The 17,580-nt window shown below is 39.3% G+C and overlaps 1 protein-coding gene across 1 annotated transcript in view; it reads left to right on the top strand.

Annotated features, from left to right (window-relative positions):
- YEATS4 (YEATS domain containing 4) overlaps positions 1–5,891 on the top strand; it is a 30,786-nt gene extending 24,895 nt beyond the window's left edge. The window contains exons 3-9 of the mRNA XM_009273223.2: positions 24–143; positions 591–657; positions 757–851; positions 1,606–1,719; positions 2,335–2,427; positions 2,505–2,592; positions 4,600–5,891. Coding sequence (XP_009271498.2) covers positions 24–143; positions 591–657; positions 757–851; positions 1,606–1,719; positions 2,335–2,427; positions 2,505–2,592; positions 4,600–4,769 — 747 coding nt within the window. The 3' untranslated portion in view covers positions 4,770–5,891. The remainder of the gene's footprint in view (positions 1–23; positions 144–590; positions 658–756; positions 852–1,605; positions 1,720–2,334; positions 2,428–2,504; positions 2,593–4,599) is intronic.
- The last annotated feature ends 11,689 nt before the right edge of the window (positions 5,892–17,580 follow it).

The raw sequence follows: 17,580 nt of genomic DNA, 5'->3' as shown, positions 1-17,580 counted from the left end.
TGATTTTTGGTTGTTTTTCTAAGGGCGTTACCATTGTGAAGCCGATCGTGTATGGAAACGTGGCACGGTATTTTGGGAAGAAAAGAGAAGAAGACGGTCACACGCACCAGTGGACGGTTTACGTCAAGCCTTACAGAAACGAGGTGGGGCGTGGGCGCGCCGGTGGCCGCCGGCCGTGCGGTGGGTCGGGGACAGACAGCGCGGCGAGGGGAAGGGGGCGCGGGTGGGGAGGTGCAGCCCCTCAGCCCCCGCTGCTGTGAGCCGAGCGGCGCGCTGTCAGCGGGGAGCCGGGGTTGGAGGGAAGGGCAGAAGGCTGGCGGTCTTCCACAAAGGAAAAAGAGGGGGAAGACGCTTTTCCTCTGGCGTTTTTGGAGTGATCTTCTAGGCCGGGGAGAACTGGAGGGCGTTCATGGGGGCGAAACGGCAACAGACCTGCGTGGCAGTGCTAATGCTTGGACTTACCGTCTTGCTCTCCTGCTGTTCTTAACGGTAGCTGCGTCAGGAGAAACGATAGGCGTGTGGGATGGATGAATAAACGGTAGTTTGGTGTGCTGTGTAAATAACGAGAAATAACGACGCTTCTCTTTTAGGATATGTCTGCCTACGTGAAAAAAATTCAATTCAAGTTGCATGAAAGCTACGGTAATCCTTTAAGAGGTGGGTTTTGCATTTGGGCATTTGTTCCTAGAACTGGGATTTTGATTAGTTCCACTGAGGCGTTATCACCCGTATTAACACTTGTGTTTCCTGCTGCAGTTGTTACCAAACCACCGTATGAAATCACCGAAACGGGCTGGGGTGAATTTGAGATCATCATTAAGATATTTTTCATTGATCCAAATGAAAGACCTGTAAGTACATTGAACTTTTAACAACACTTAATTAATTATGGTGGCCTAAAGCTGCGCTGTAGTATATCGCTGGTCGAAATGAGTCCCATCAGCCATGGAAGTAATGAAGCCTGTTCTTGTAGGAAATGTATTCAACGATTGGCCACATTTTCCTGTTTCTGTGCTTTACTGCTGGCATTCGTGACTGCTTTTCCTGCGCTTGGCTGCTCTGACATTTACTAATGCGTGACCCCGTGTTGCACCTCACCTGGGTTGAGCACATACTGAGGATTTCTCTGCCGTGTAGTTTCCTAGGTCTAGGAGATTTGAATGTTTTAATTATCTTTTTTTTTTTTGGTCTATCAGACTTGGTCAAAATCAGTCAAAAAGCAGCAAAGGTCTAGCTAGCATTAGTCTCTTTCTTAAGAAAACCAGGTTAAGACACTCCTCTGGTTGAATAAAGTGTTGGAACGAATTTCCTTCTTCCCATCCTGTGCTTTAGACGTATCTTATGGGTTTGTTTATCCAGGTTTAGGTAGGAAACTCAATTACCGTATTTTAGGGAAAGGGGGTGTTTATTTCTGGAAAGACCGAGTTCCTTCTGTCGCATGAACTACAGCGATCCTTTTGCTTTTAGCCATTTTTTGCCAAATGAGGGGAGAACTGAATTTTATGTTTTTCTAGAATACGTGAGACTTGATATGAGCCTAGAAAGGACTTCCTGCGCTGTCATGCTCGGTAGCACCCTGACCTGTCATACTAATTTCATTCACAGCTTGACCAAGCTGTCCTAAAGTTGGTTGGGTGTTTTTTCTTTGCCGCTGTTCTTGGAAGGCTGTTTCGGTGCCTGTCGTGCTCTTCCTTTCCAGGAAGTACCAACCAGAGTAAGGTATCGCTCCCTTCCACGACCATTCATGGGCCCGTTCGTGCGAGGGAAGAACTGTGGGCTGTGTGCCCCCTTCCCAGGTCACGATCCACGTGGTCAGCGGTTCCTCAGGGCTGGACAGAGAGAGGGCTTCCGTTCCTCTCCAGCTCCCGCCGTTTGCAGTGCAGTAATGGAAGAGTAACTCCGCAGAGAGAAACTTCAGTGAAAAGCTATTTACAGAGCCTCCCCCTCCCCCCGTTGTTTTTCCGTCACAAGAAGGGATGATAAGGTCACAGAAAGCACTTTCTAACGGAATAATTGGGAAAGCCGGCTTGAACTAAATCACCTATTCGGAAATGTTTACGAGAAGGTGGTCTTAGTAGTTTTTATACACCAATTCTAAACCACTTGCCCGGACGTTTTTAAAGTATCGAGAAGCCTTTGGACAGTTGGTGTGTTTAATGCTGAATATTACATTCAAGTAATGCTACTGAAGTTATATCACATTTAGTTTTGCATCCCTAAAAGATTTTTAAATCCTATACAGTTGTTTAGTAAGAACAAACACTACTTGCCGATATGTAGAAGATTTGTATTTCCCTACACTTGTCAAGCTAATAAAATTCTGTCTTTGTATAGGTAACCTTGTATCACTTGCTGAAGCTTTTTCAGTCTGATACCAATGCCATCCTGGGAAAGAAAACTGTAGTTTCTGAATTCTATGACAGAATGGTATGAAAATTTTTAACGTAGTTCTCGCTTATTTTGAAGAGTATTAGTGATAACCATGTGCTCTTCTCCTTCATTAGATATTCCAAGATCCTACTGCAATGATGCAGCAGCTGTTAACAACGTCTCGTCAACTAACTCTAGGTGCTTATAAGCATGAAACAGTTTGTAAGTTGAAAATTAAAATATTTTAATTTTATAAATAAACAATAGTTGGTTTTGCCTTTAGTGTTTTTTCTGGGCTGTAACAGTACAATGGATTTGGATGCTGCTAAAAAGTGATATTTTTGCATTAAATTAGCTTCAACTTTGCAAAGATATTAATACTTATTTGAAAACCTTTAAGATTTTCTGATCTGTAAGCCTGCTGGGAAAAAAAGCAATTGTGAATTGCTCAGTGTGAAGAGCGATGGCATGATCTACACCTAGTTTAACATCTTTGAAATGAGTTAAAACAGAGAATTAATTAAGGCCACTGTATTAGCGGTACAGTTCTGTTCAGCTCATTGGGATGTTAACTGCAAGCAAAGATCACACTTCAAGCACTGAAATACGGAACGGTTAGTACTGTTTTAGTGAAAGCAGCAACCCTTTCGGGATGAAGAGTAGCGTCTGAAAGCTCTTCCTGTCTTTTTCCCTTCTGTCTAATCCTGTAACTGTAGGTCATTTCATAACATACTTCTTCATTATAGCTTAATGTTCTTTGCGTCCTTCTGATCTAATCTGTCTTTTAAATATAAACCAGAATATTAAGGGAATTAAAGAAATTAAATGAAAATACATTGATTCATAAAATATAATGCATTTATTGATGGTTTCTGTTCTCATCTTCTGAATTTCATCTCTTATCTTCTATTCTCAGAAAACAAACGTAGTATTTATTGAGCCCAAATCCTACCTTGTTAGTTACAAACTCTAATGCCACTGTAGTCTGGCTCACCTGGCCTTTGGCGTATCTGCGTGTTCCCCTGACAACAAATGTCAGGTATTTTTGAGCACTAAACACCTAGAGCTAAGAGCGGTTATGAGTTTGAAGCTCTACAAAGTTAGGGGTCTGATTTGCCTTCTGTCTGTTTGGGCGTGTGGACATGTGAGCTGTGGACACGTGTTATGGTTTACGTGTAGAAAATGTTTAATAATTTGAATCATGAAAAAAGTCTTGTCCAAATTTAAACTTTTCTCACTTCAAATTTCTGGATGTTTCTCCTGAGCGTAGATAGAAATTTTTAGTGGGTTCTTTTTTTGGTGTTTTTTTTTTTTTTTTTTGTTGCCACTGCTAACAGTTCTGTAATGTATGGGATATGAAGGGATATCCATGGCCTCCATAGATTTTCCTTTGTTTTACCAGCTTTGTCCAAAAACTTGTGCATGAAGAAATTAAAAAAAAAAAAAAAAAAATTAGGACACCTCAGTAAACGAGATGGAGATGTCCTAATGTCAGATATTTGTAAAAGCAAAGGCAGCACCGCTAAATCTTTTTAGCTACATAGAATTAAACTCCAGTGAGAGAGAGAGTAGAAAGTGGTTACAGTACATGGAAAAGGAACCACGGAATGGTTGAGGTGCACAGGCATCTCTGGAGGTCATCTGGTCCAACCCCCTGCCCAAGCAGGGCCACCTACAGCAGGTTGCCCAGGACCATCTCCAGACGGCTTTTGAATGTCTCCAAGGATGGAGAGTCCACAACCTCCCCGGGCAACCTGTGCCAGTGCTCGGTCACCCTCGCAGTAAAAAAACGTTTCCTGATGTTCAGAGCGAACCTCCTGTGTTTCAGTTTGTGCCCATGGCCTCACGTGCTGTCACTGGGCACCGCGTATAAATTATTTCTAATTCTCTGTAATCTCCCATTTATTTGCTGTCACCATGTCAGTGTTTTTTCCCCCCACTTAATCTTTAAAAACCTCTAGAAAACGATATAGTGAATTATATAACTCTGTCCACAAAACCGATGGGCTGAATGAGGCCACAAAACAAGCTTGTTTGTTTGTTTTTTTTTTTAATTCCAGGGGTTTTTTTGGATACCATTTTGGCTACAATTATTGAATCTCTAAGGCTAACAGTAATAGGTTTTTTTCAGGACACACACCATCCAAATTACTGTTGCAACTGAAAAAAAAAAAAATTACAACTTTTCATGTTACTTACAATATTTATTTCTCTTTATCACCACCACAGTTGCAGATCTTGAAGTGAAAACCAGGGAAAAGCTGGAAGCTGCCAAAAAGAAAACTAGTTTTGAAATTGCTGAGCTTAAAGAAAGACTAAAAGCAAGTCGTGAAACCATCAACTGTTTAAAGAATGAAATCAGAAAACTTGAAGAAGATGATCAGTCTAAAGATATGTGACGAGTGTTGACTTGATAAAGAACCTATACTGAAAACGGAAGGACTTTAATCATGGAATTGTATGTGTTCTCTTGAATTCTGTAACTGAGACTATGTGAATTTCGCTTGCAAATGATTGAAGTAGGTGGCAATCGACTTCATTAATGGCAGAAAAAGGAAAGAAAGTATCCTTGTTTGGGATACTAAAATCTGTGGGTACTTAATGATTTATTTCAAGTAGAAGGGGTCTTGGAGACCAGACTACTATTTTTTTTTTTTAAACTGCATTTGAGCGGTGCATAAAAACTTTGTATTAAGTCTTGTATTAGTTCAGTGTGATTTTACAAAATGCTGATGTTTACTTTTTTTTTTACTTGTTTTTTCTACTGATTGTTTAGAGATGCGTCTTTAAAGCTGAAAATAAAATACGCTTTTTTTTTTTTGTCTCTGTCCAGTTGTGGGCTTCAAGAACAATTGTAAATAGCATACCCTGATTTAAGGCAGAGGTTGAAATATAATGGTATGCAAGTTCCTCAAGTCTGGTTACAGTGATTTCTGCATGTCTCGCTGTTATCAGCACAGTGAAAAAACTTTCTGAAAACAGGATTTTAAATAACTTGTATATCTACAGATAAGAGTTACTAGCCCCACGTCTGCTTTAACACATAGAAATGCATCAATTACACAAGTTATGCTCAGAAGCAGGAAATTATTCCGGTCCTGTTTTGTAGAAGTTTGTTTAATATTTGTACTGTACTGCATTTATTCTTAAGTAACTAGCAAGTGTTCCCTCTGAAAAATCAGTACGTGATCTTTTGCCTGTAACACTTTTTTTTTCTTTTTTCTTTTTTCTTTTGTAGAGGTAAAAGATCCTGATAGAGAGGGCGCTGCCTCAGGTTTTGAAAAGGCTTGGGCATCTTTTCTGCTGTTTCAAGATACCGTGTTGCAGTAAACTCTGCTAGGGAATCAAACATCCCGCATCCCCTCTCCCACAGAAAACAGTATTATCAGTGCTTTGAGAACCATGCGCTAATTTCTTCATATTTGAAACAATTGATGATTGGCTTTTACCGTGGCTTGGTAAAGATTCAGAACTGAAACAGTTTCAACACTCAATACGTAGACTTAAGTTTTTCATTAAGAAAAATAACTTAAAACTTGGCATGTATAGTTTATGGTATTATATATATACACACAGGTTGAGGAACAGCTTGTAGCAGTGGTGTCCGCACAGATCCTTCCTAGCACTGCAGACTATCCAGATTTTTCTGGCTACCTAACTGGTTTGGTTTATTGATTCAGTAGCCAATTTCCTTTTAAGCAGTAGCTGAAGAAGAATGTGCTAGGCAATTTCAGTACAGTAGAACGTGCCATTTTCAGAGCTGTGCCTTGAAAAGACAACTTGCGTGGGCCACAGTATATTACGCATTTTAAGGGTGAAAGAACGCTTTTCAGTGAAAAGTTAAAAAAATACTCATACAATTTTCTTTTATGATACCTTATTATTCAAAGTGTTTATTTGGCTGCTTCCTTGTCTTTGACGATCATCAGCAGATTTTTAAGGAAAAATGTAATGGGATTAGCATGAAGTGAGTCCTTCCACATGTATTTGCTTCTTGTAGATCTATTCCATTTCCCAAGGAGGTTTTTAAGGTCCATTTGTGCATGCTGAAACAAAAATGGGAATGGAAAGCACAGTTTTGGTGATACTAGGTTGTATTCAACATCATTATCTTCATATTTGTCAGTTAATACTAACGTGGAGTAACTCAGATGGAATATTAAATAGGTTCTGCAAGAGCTGTGACTAACAAGAACAGAGCTGCTGCAACAGGCTTGAACAGACCAAAAAAGAATGGAGTGGTACCTTTTGAATCCAACGTTTTCGTAAGAGCCTAAAGTATTCTTTTTGTTTACATTTTTGGTAACATCCAATAACCAGTCTAGTATTCAACTTCACAGAAGCAGTGACCCTAGCTCCACTGTTAGTAGCCATCAACATGCTAGACCAGTGATGTAATTTTTGTTTGTGGTTAGCGTTTTTTTTCCCCCCCGGTTTTTCTTTCAACTTTCTGTATTTTTTTTTCTTCTCCTTTGTGCTCTCTGTAAAGATCATACAAGAGTCATTAGGTTCCCCCGTCAACACTAAGGCAAGAAAATAGTGCTAACATCTGTCTGTGCTGAGCAGTTACTGTTGATAGAAAACAGGAAGAATATCTTCTGGTTTACGAAGTTCCTTATTATCGTCTGTGTTTTCATTAGAAAATACTTTCTTCAGATGCTGAGAAAGCAATTGAGCCCTGTATTAGGCAGTAATTAACTTCTGGAAAAAGTTCATGAGAATTAAGCGGTTTAGGATTTTGGCTTGAGAATAAATGTGAAAAAACCCCACCTCCCTGCATTTGACAAGAAAACCTATAGCTACCTTCTCTACGTGCAGCTGCATGGTTCTCAATTAATAGATAGGTTATGTTTGGACCTACGTGTTCTGCCATTAAAAGAGTTGTTGATGCAAGCACCTGAGATAGCATGTGTACACAGTAAATGTACAATACAGTGTTGACCTTCTAGTGCGTATCGTTTTCAAAGTTACTAGAACTGAAATAGAGTGGGGCACCTAGGGACACAGTTGCGTTTGACCTCCATTGCCTTGAAGAAAAAGAAAAACCCAAGCACTACACTCTGCTTTATTTTTGGCAGCCCTGCAAAGATGTGATTCCAGACAAATAGTTACAGTTTGTGCTTGCCAGGGGTGCTAACTTAAATGCCAGCTATTTATATTGCTGAGACTGACTTTAGACTGTGGTTTCATCCTGAGTTACAGTTGTGAAACACAGATGTATTGAAATTTGCTTTGCAAAGGAGGGGAAAACAAAAAATCCCTCGTCGTGCTATAGGTACAGTTTGATGCCACCGAATTGCACAGTAGTTTGTCCAATTGCCTACACTGAACCTTTAGGCTCCACCTGAAGTAACCCTTTGGTAAGTAAAGATAAAACACGGTTTATCTCCGTTTACATGCTTACTGTGATCAATCTTACCAATGAGGAATGTTTACTTCAGGCATCAAACATGCAAAACTGGTAGTTAGTGTCATTGCTGCTTCCACTATAAAGACTTGGGGGATTTAAGTGTTTTAGCTAAGACACATTAATCGTCATCACAGTAATTTCAAACACTGACTGCTTACTCACTGACCGCCCAGTATTATTTATCGCTAGTCCTTTTTTTACCTAGCTCCGTCTCATAATAGCTCGCTTCTTTCCTTTGCCTTTGGGTTTGGCACGCTGTAGTTTACAGTTAGACTGTGAAGTTGTATAAGGCTGTGTCCGGGAGGTTTCTCATCAAAAGTGCCATTATCTGACAGGAGATGTGTAAATACACTTAATTCAAAGATTTACTTGAGAATTTTTGTGGTTAGTAGATGGAACTGGTAGGAACGTTAAGTCACTCTGTTCCTTTTCTTTCTAGACAGATGCTGGTAATAACACCAACCTAAAGACACTTTTGCTGCTTATGCATTTAATCCATATTAAATACATCAGTGTTTGCTTGCTTCTTACTGGGAGTACAGATTTAAGACCATTTCAGGTTCTTCTCGGACATAAGGTTGTTTCCCAAACACCAGGTAGCAGGTATGTCCAAAATATTCTCCAGTCTCAACAGCATTTTAATTACTGGGGTTTTGGCAGATGTGTGATCTCTTCGGTTGATCTCACTTGCTTTGAGACTTGATCATCTGATTAGACAACTTGTATTTGTTCCTATAGAGATGACCAAGCTCTCTCTTGCGTGTTGTGAAACTGTTCAGCAGCCTTGTGAGCAAATCAAATGTGCTGTGCCAGGAAGCAAAAAAAAGTGTGAATGTTTGTTTGCGATTTTTGCTCATTTGGCAAGGGAAGCAGCTTTCAAAATACAAACCTCTGGGGTTGTCTTGCTTTTTCAGGACAAGATTTTGTGACAATATGAATGAACAAAACCTAACTTAGGTACTTTACTGGACTGCATACTTTGCGTGCACTCAATTGCTTGCACTCAATTGCAGGTGCAAAATGGCAGGATTTTCCACAAGTAAAAGTAATTACTTTTTTAAAATTAACATTAATAGAGTTAATAAGCTTCTTTGACTACTTACTGCTTAATGAATACTATGAATGAGCCTTTGGCTTCCAAGTATGTCGAAATTTTTTATTTTCCTCAATATGGTAGGGAAGAACAGCTTAACTTAAGGGGAAAAAGAGAAAATTAGGATGGTAAAAAATAATAGCAACAATGAGAAACTCTTGTTATATATGCATCGTGGTATAATTAGTTGGGGTTTATTTTAACATTCATTTATGATACATTTATACTATTTCTGTTTTTAAATGTTTTAAGCTAGAACATGAAATCATGTAAGTTTCTAGTGAAAGTCTTACCTATGCAAATAGCTAATACACATCCAAAATGAAAATTTACATTTCAATTTTCAGAGGAAAAACCTCTTGAATGCCTAGTGATTAGGCCATAAAAAGAACTCATTAGCACTGGAATATGCAGTATTTGTCCTACTCCCTCCCTGATAATTACTATACTTTTTAAGGTGTTCACATGTTAAACGAGTGACCGGCACTTCTTATTCCCACAGTTGTGGAGAATTCTGTACGTCAAGATGGAAACAAATTTCAGCTGATCTACTGGCTTCCACTTTGCGAATACTTTCACCTGAAGTGATCAATAGTTTTTTTCTTCAATGTCTAATTCTGCAGTGTCTGGCAAATCTCACATTTTTTCCCACTCTACAATTCAGCTTTATTTCAAATAGCATATTTCATTTAACCTCTGATCTAGAATGTTATTAAAATGCATGGTGGAACACGCTTCTAAGCGTCTCAGTGAAACACTGGTATCTTTATTCATAATATAAGAAACAAGAGACGTGGCTAAGAAAGCTCGTCTTCACCTGCTGAATTGATCAGACAAAACTGCACCTCAGTGTAATGCCTCCAAACAAAAGATTTGGAATCATTTCACAGTTAAATCATAGTTTCTAAGCTTGCATCTTTAAGCAGTTGCACGTGGGGTAAATACAGGTATTAAGAGTTGGCAAAACCAACAAGGTTTATGCCTCTATGCATGTAACGAGGGTGACAGCTTTTGGACTTAAAATTTTGAGAATGAATAGTGCTGCAGCACTCTGCTGTTCCATGTGCTGCGTCTGTTGAATGTAGCAGAAACAGGCTGACGCAGTATGTGTATTTTAAAATGGAAAAGCAGTAAAACTTTTCATGGTTTCATTGTCTGAAAAGTGCATTTTAATTAAAGTTTGTTCACAGTCTAATCTGACCCCCTACGGTACTAAATGTTTGCAAGTGCCTTGCCTCTGCATTTGGAGCTGGAAATGCTTAGTACTTCACTAAATAAACCTGATCTTCAATCGTTGTGAAGTCAGTGGGTTTCAATCAGACCTCTGGTGAATGAAAGTAAGAAATCAGTAAATGAAGAAGCCACATTTTCATAGTAGAAGGGCCACTTGAGAAAAGGGCCACTTTAGAAATGTTTTATATTTCATGGGGTTTCAATCAGACCTCTGGTGAATGAAAGTAAGTAAATGGTAAATGAAGAAGCCACATTTTCATAGTAGAAGGGCCACTTGAGAAAAGGTAGAAATGTTTGCAAGTGCCTTGCCTCTGCATTTGGAGCTGGAAATGCTTAGTACTTCACTAAAAAACCTGATCCTTCAATCGTTGTGAAGTCAGTGGGTTTCAATCAGACCTCTGGTGAATGAAAGTAAGAAATCAGTAAATGAAGAAGCCACATTTTCATAGTAGAAGGGCCACTTGAGAAAAGGGCCACTTTAGAAATGTTTTATATTTCATGATAGGTAGACTTTACGGCATTCCTGTACAAGCATTAAGCTAAAGCTTTTGGAAGTCCGATAGATACCTATGCATAAATTTAAACAAACCATTTTTTCCATTTGTCACCTAGCCATTGCTACTGTATGCCCTCTTGTTGACTTTGCAGTAAAATTATTTTCTTGTAGCGTATTCTGTACATTTGCCCAAAGATTTGCCCCTTAGAAGTTCCATCTCTCTTCTCAGTTCTATGCTACAGCTCCTTCACCACTCAACAAGGAGCACTGAAGAGAAATGATCTGTAAGACAAAAGCAAAGTATAACTTGTTTTTGCTGCTGCTGTTAATTCCAGAGCTTTATCTGACACTGATGCTGTAGAGTGCCAGCTTCAGAGTCTTACCTAAATCTAGAGGTAGTTTGTGTGAAAACTCTGAATACCTTTTCTTATCATCTAACAGCTGTCCACACACAAGCACGTTGAACTTGGTTAGTGGCCATTATACCTGTGCCACCTTTCTGTGGCCTTGTGTAAAAATACCCCAAAAAACCAAAACCCTGTGGCTGAAGCTCTATTGTAGTGTCCCTGATACAAAAAATAAAATTTGCTGATCTACCGTATTTTAATAATAGTAACATTTTGTAAACTGCATCTAATGCTAAATCATTGATGAACTGTGTCAGACACTTATTGTTATCATTACAGCTTTGGTTGGAATTTCTGCCTAAACCTCCCCCCCCCCAAATAAATCAACTCAGTTACTTGGGTGCATTCTGATCTCTTTACTGCTCCGTAGTCGTATCTGTTTTTTGAGGACTGACTGTGGTTTACTTCATTAGGACTCGAATTGCATCCAAACTAACTTCAGTAAAGACACTTTGTAATTGTGAAACAGAACTGGATTTGAAATAACATTCTCATGATCAAAGATTCTAAGAAGCTTTTGTAGTAATTGGAGAATAACAACTATATAAAATGTGTTTGCTTCTCATATTTAAATTAAGCATAAAGATAAAATGCATGAGAGGCTTATTAAATGAACATACAGATACTGCATCTGATAAGATCAAAGCAACTGAGTGGGATTTTAATTTAGGCATTTGACTGACTTTGTGTAAAAAAAAAATGTTTTTGAAGTAACGCTGGCCATGTTCCATAATATTTGAGAGGTTCACTCAGTTGTGGATTGCTCCACTGGGCTATTCCCTCCGCTGCTGATGCATTATTATTTATATCATATCCTGAGAATACTGTACATGCAAAATGCGCAGGCAGAGTTCCAGGCCTGAAGGCCTTCAATCTAAATGGGCAATATAGGATGGGTGGTATAATAAATTGCAGTTCTCTACTTGAACTGTAAGCAATGTCTTTCAGCTATAAAATTACACCCTTCAACCACTTGAAGAACAACTGAAGAAGCATTCAGTACAGTTCTCATCCTGTGGCAACACAACTCAGTCTGACTATAGTGGGTAAGTGAAGCGACTGCTGTGTATAGGTTTCACCATCTTTAACAAAATAGGTTTCTTTTAAAAAATTAGTATTCCTGGAAGTCACTCGCAAGTGGATCGTAAATAAGATCAGGTTATGCAGCCTGCCCTGAGCTCTAACACGAAGAGCAACTATTTGAACATCTCAGGAAAGGCCAAGGGTATGACAGAGAGAAAAGGAAAAAACCATCAAAGATCAACTCCCGTCCACAGTTACCAGTTTGGTTTTAAAAAAGGAGAGATGGAAATACGACTTGAGCCAAAATTCTCTGAAAATCTCCCATTTGTATCAAAAAGGCTTTGATTTGGGGGTTGGAGTGCACATGCAGTTGTTTGGTACAGTAGCCTTGGGAAGAAAAACTAAGAACAAAAACTCTAAGCATCTTGCTTCATTACTTTGACAAAATAAGCCTGTACCCCACCCACCAATTGTGAATGTAGAACAAAAACCCAAATACTTCAGGCTGCTTCACAGAGGTTTGCACTGGCAAGTGGATTGTAAATAGATCCAGGTTATGCAGCCTGCCCTGAGCTCTAACACGAAGAGCAACTATTTGAATATCTCAGGAAAGGCCAAGGGTATGACAGAGAGAAAAGGAAAAAAACATCAAAGATCAACTCCGGTCCACAGTTACCAGTTTGCTTCTTCTGTCACAATGAAGGTCTCTTCCGCAAGGGGGCTGAAGCTTTCTTAGCAGCGGAATGAACTTCCCCAAGAGTTGAAGACTCATAAACTTGCAACTTGTCTCACTTCATCTCAACCGTCTATTTCTTTGGCGTTCTTTAATATCAACGCAAGCCTTTTTTTTAATGCCTCATTACAGCAAAAACTGTTCTGTCATCTTTCTCTCCTCCTACTAACAGGCAGTATGGAAAAACAAACACAATGGGACAAATCGCTCTCTATAGCAGAGTTAGCTAGTCCTGCCTGAGTCACACTGCTTTGGGAAAAATTCCATGAGCAGGACCTCCTTGGTCTCCACCCTTTAGACTCTTCCCCATACTTGTTTCTGCGTGAGAGAATAATGTTGGTACATATTTTGATTCTGTCCCTGATTGGGCTTAAAATATATGCTATTATACGTAATTGAAGGGAAATCTAATTATTTCTGCTTAAAATAATTATTGCTTAAAATGCCATTAAATTAACAAGTCTGCTTTTATTTCCCTTGTTTCAAGCAATTACGTAGTTTGCTCGTACCAACTTTATGTGTGAATTTAGGCAGTCCTAAAATTGAGAAATAATATGCTGGCTGCAAAACGAGGGACTGTAAAAGCAGCTTTCTATTCCATTACCAGTAATTCTGCTTTGCCATACTTCATCTGTTCTTCTTCTATGCCTCTTCTGGGGGAACATGCCCAAAGTTATCTCATAGACTTTTATGTTGGCTGTCTCAGCTCTAATTTTAAAAGTTATTTTTTCAAGGGTTGGAGTGGTTCCTCACCTTGGATGGCCCGTTACCCTCACTTAGTGGTTTCTGCCCACATGGTAAGAAGGTTCTCGCTTTCCTGAAGGAGCCCACTCCTTATAGAGTGGTGAGAAATAAAAAAACTCTGGCATTTATGTTTTTCTTCTCTTAAAACGTCAGGCTGTGGTCAGTAGTTCAGCAGCAGCTTCATAAGCTGAGCCTTCCCCCAAGCAGGGGTGAGACCCTTCAAGAGAAGGGTAGGTGGTATCTTTCACAGTCCGTCGATTTTCATCTGTCTGTATACATCACGATGCTCAGTTATCCGTTCACATCTAGCTGTGATTTTGGAGTACGTGGGACAAAGGCACATGAATGAAGGAGAGCAAAGCCTGCTGTACCAGTGTTCAGAACTGTTGATCTTGCACTTTCTCTGACCACTGCTTTCACTAACAAATTATGATTAAGAGGCAGGAAAGAAGAGTAATCCTGCCAGTGTGAGCTTGGGTTCCCTCTGCAGATTTACTGCTGAGCAGGCAGAGTTGTTCTGGAAAAGAGAAAGAGGGCGTTTCACTGTTTTTCAATGTGACAATGTGACTTCTTCAGAGAAGCCTTTACTTCTTGCATGAAGTAATATATCCACCCCAGAGAAACTGCACAAGGTCACTGTGGGTCCAATTTACTTCACTATTTACATCAAAGTTAATTTGAAGTAATTTCTTTTATCTTTTCTACTCCAGATAGGAAAAGCACTGGATGAAAACAAACACAATTATATCTGATTTTGCTAAGTCAGATCTACCACTGCTAGGGGAAAAAATCCAGGTTGCAACTTTAAACGTTCCTTTAAATGTTCTTCCTGAGCACACCAAAAGGCAATTTTCTTGAAAAAGCCAGGGTATGTCTCTCATTGCACAGGACACAATAACTTGTGTGTTAGAGAAAGGAGTTTCAGAAAGGCAGATAGTAACTCTGGTATGTAATGTAGATTAGAATTTGACATTAAAGACCATTTTCCAAAGACAATTCAGTCATTCTGCCAACCGCAATGTCCCTTAGTTATGCAAGTGACCAAGTAGAGCAGCGATTATCTGCCTATGCCAATGCAGGTCTTTCGACCACTGCCAACTATATGTTTTTGTGAAGGTACCTGCTGCCCCTATAGGCACCGTGTCCCTTCAGAGTCATTTTAACAATCTCTGAGCATGAAAAAAAAGTTTATTTAAATGTAGTCCTGGAACCTGGAATGATTAATCCATCCATTCATGAAAAGCATCAGAAAGATACTTTGGAGGTTTTATAAAAATAATATGACTTATTCTGTAAGTCGTTCTGTAAGTAATTCTGTAAGCAGATGGCAAAATACATACCAGTAACAGCTGTGCTAATAAAAGTTTACATCAATTTGCCAGTTTTCTTTTCTCACAGTCTCAGACCCTGTATGTTGCCATCCTATGGCCAGACTTTCTGTTACTGCAATGCTTTTCCTGACTGGAAACCATAGCAAGACATACTCTTCTAAGGATGCAGGCCCAAGGAAAAAGTGGTGTTATTTTTAACATTTTCTCTCTAGTAGTCACCATTCATAACTTACAACATACACTGTGAAAAGACTGAGAAAATCATTGATTGATTTAAATCTGCTTAATTTTTTACCGAAGGCAAAAACTGCACACACTGGTGCTTAATCATACTTTGCATCATGTACAAGCATGCACTTTTCCATACAAATTCCATAAGGTGTTTAATCTGCTATTGCAAAAATACTTATTTGCATACAATCACACCCTGCTGTGGTTTTAAGTGTTTTCTGAGAATACATTTTGAGCCTATTATCTTAACCTCACTGCCTTTCTACCCACATATAGACTAGCAGACATGCAAACCCTTTAATTTTTATTCAGGCCCGACTGCAATTAAGTTGAAGTGCATTTGTTCTTTAAAACTCTAGGACTCAGCTTATTCTGTAAGTATTGCTGGTGAATACACTGTCGTTCAGCTGCTGAGCTCTAGCAGAGTCTGCATCATACAAATAAAAGTTCTTATGACAGGAGAAAACAGGGATGGGCAGTTTTGGGTGTTTTTGTAGTCTGAATTGTTTGTTCATGTCGTGCATGCCAGCTGTTGAACAGAAGCAGTCAGTCACAAACAGCACTACCTTATCTTTCAAAAATCTTAACCCAGATACCAAGAAGCACTGACCCTAGTTAGAGAAATCAAGGTGAAGAAGAACATCTTTTTACCGGCTTTCTCGGAGACAGGTTTGATCCAGATGCAGAGAATATGCACTTACACGATCACATCGTGCGACATGGCAGTATGCTAGGTATACTCTTCCCCATCATTCAATGTCTGACTAATTACATATCATTTGTTTAAAAAAGACGTTGGAAGTAAAAAACAAAAACTGTAAGCATGGACAACGGTACCATTTACTGACTCCTGCTATAGCTGCACCCTGACAAGCAACTCCTCTTCTTGACGTATTTTTACAAAGTATTTTAATGACTACTGTCAAGCCACTAGACAGAAAGTACCATAGCTGACTCCTGCTTGCTTTATGGCAAATCCAAAGCGTCTTGTCCCCACTATGCTCTTGCACTGAGTTTTCATATATATTATATTCCACTTTTGTCAATTAATATACCATATGGAAAAATTTATAGTTAGGGCACAAGCACATGGTAAGAACCTATCTTAAGAAGACAGAACCATGTAGGTTGCAATGGGCCTCAGGAGGCTACCTAGGACCACCTACTGCTCAGAGCAGGGCCAGTTAGAGCAGATTGCTGATGACCATTTCTAGTCAAGCTTTGAGTCTCTCCCAGGAAGGAGGTCACACAACCTCTCTGGGCAACTTGTTCCAATATTTGACCACCTTCATGATATAAATAAATAAATAAATACAGAAATAAATCTCTGCATCTAAGCAGAATTTCCCATGTATCCATTCCCTCTCAGCCTATCACTGTGCACCTCTGAGAAGAATCTGGCTTGGTCTTCCATGCAGACAGCAGCAGTAAGATCTTCCCTTAGCTGCCTCCTTAAGGCTGAATAGTATCAGTTCTCTCAGTCGTCTACAATACACCGTTTTTCCAGTCCCCTGACCATCTTGGTGTCTCTCTCCTGTACTAGCTGCAAAAGGGCCATGCTGTATCAGACTACACAGGTATGCCTAACGTGCTTCTGATCTTAATGACCAGGACTAAACAGTCAGGAAGAGAGTATAAAGAACAGGTCAGGTATAGCACAATCCTTCTTGATATATATTCAGAGTTTTCAGTAAATCATTGGTTAGGCAAAACCTGAACCAAAGACCACGGTATTCCATTCCATTTACTAGCTGCCAATGCACTGCTTCCCTTTTGAGTTTAGTCCCTTTTTGAAAGTAATGATAGTTTTAGCTTCCACATTTCTGGAAGCAGTGAGCTCCATACTTTAGTTCTGCACCATATGAAAAAAGACTACCTTTTGGTTGTTTTAAACCCACTGTCCATTATTTCCCCTGTGTGCCCATTTACTAGAAAAAGTGATTGAGAGCTCCCTACCTTCTCTCTACAAGCCACCATTTTATACAATGCAATCATCTTCCCTCAGTCACCCAGGCATTGTCACTTTTGTTTTTTTCAAACTGAAAAGTCCAAGTGTTGGTAGTCATGTTTTAAACAGAAACTGTTCTCTGTGTTTTATTATTCTTTTCTGTCTTTACCTTCTTTCTGACCTGGGAAACCAGAGCTTCATACTGTTCCCTAGGTGTGGCCATACCACTGATCTACACAAAGATGTCACAATGTTTTCTGCTCCATTTTGTCTTCCTTTCCTGGTATTTTTGACTTGGAGCTGATTTCCAAAGAACTACCTATAGAGACTCTAAGAACTCCTTCTTCAGCAATAACAGCATATGTAGAACTGTCGTGGTTTAACCTCAGCCGGCAACTGAGCACCACACAGCCGCTTGCTCACTCCCCCCTGCCCCGGTGCGATGGGGGAGAGAATCAGAAGAGTAAAAGTGAGAAAACTCATGGGTTGAGATAAAAACAGTTTAATAATTGAAATAATAATAATAATAATAATAATAATTATAATAATAATAATAATAAA

This window comes from Aptenodytes forsteri, unplaced genomic scaffold (assembly GCF_000699145.1).
Source record: "Aptenodytes forsteri isolate BGI_AS27 unplaced genomic scaffold, ASM69914v1 Scaffold366, whole genome shotgun sequence".
Lineage (NCBI taxonomy): Eukaryota > Metazoa > Chordata > Aves > Sphenisciformes > Spheniscidae > Aptenodytes > Aptenodytes forsteri.
This window is presented reverse-complemented; position numbering and strand designations above follow the sequence as displayed.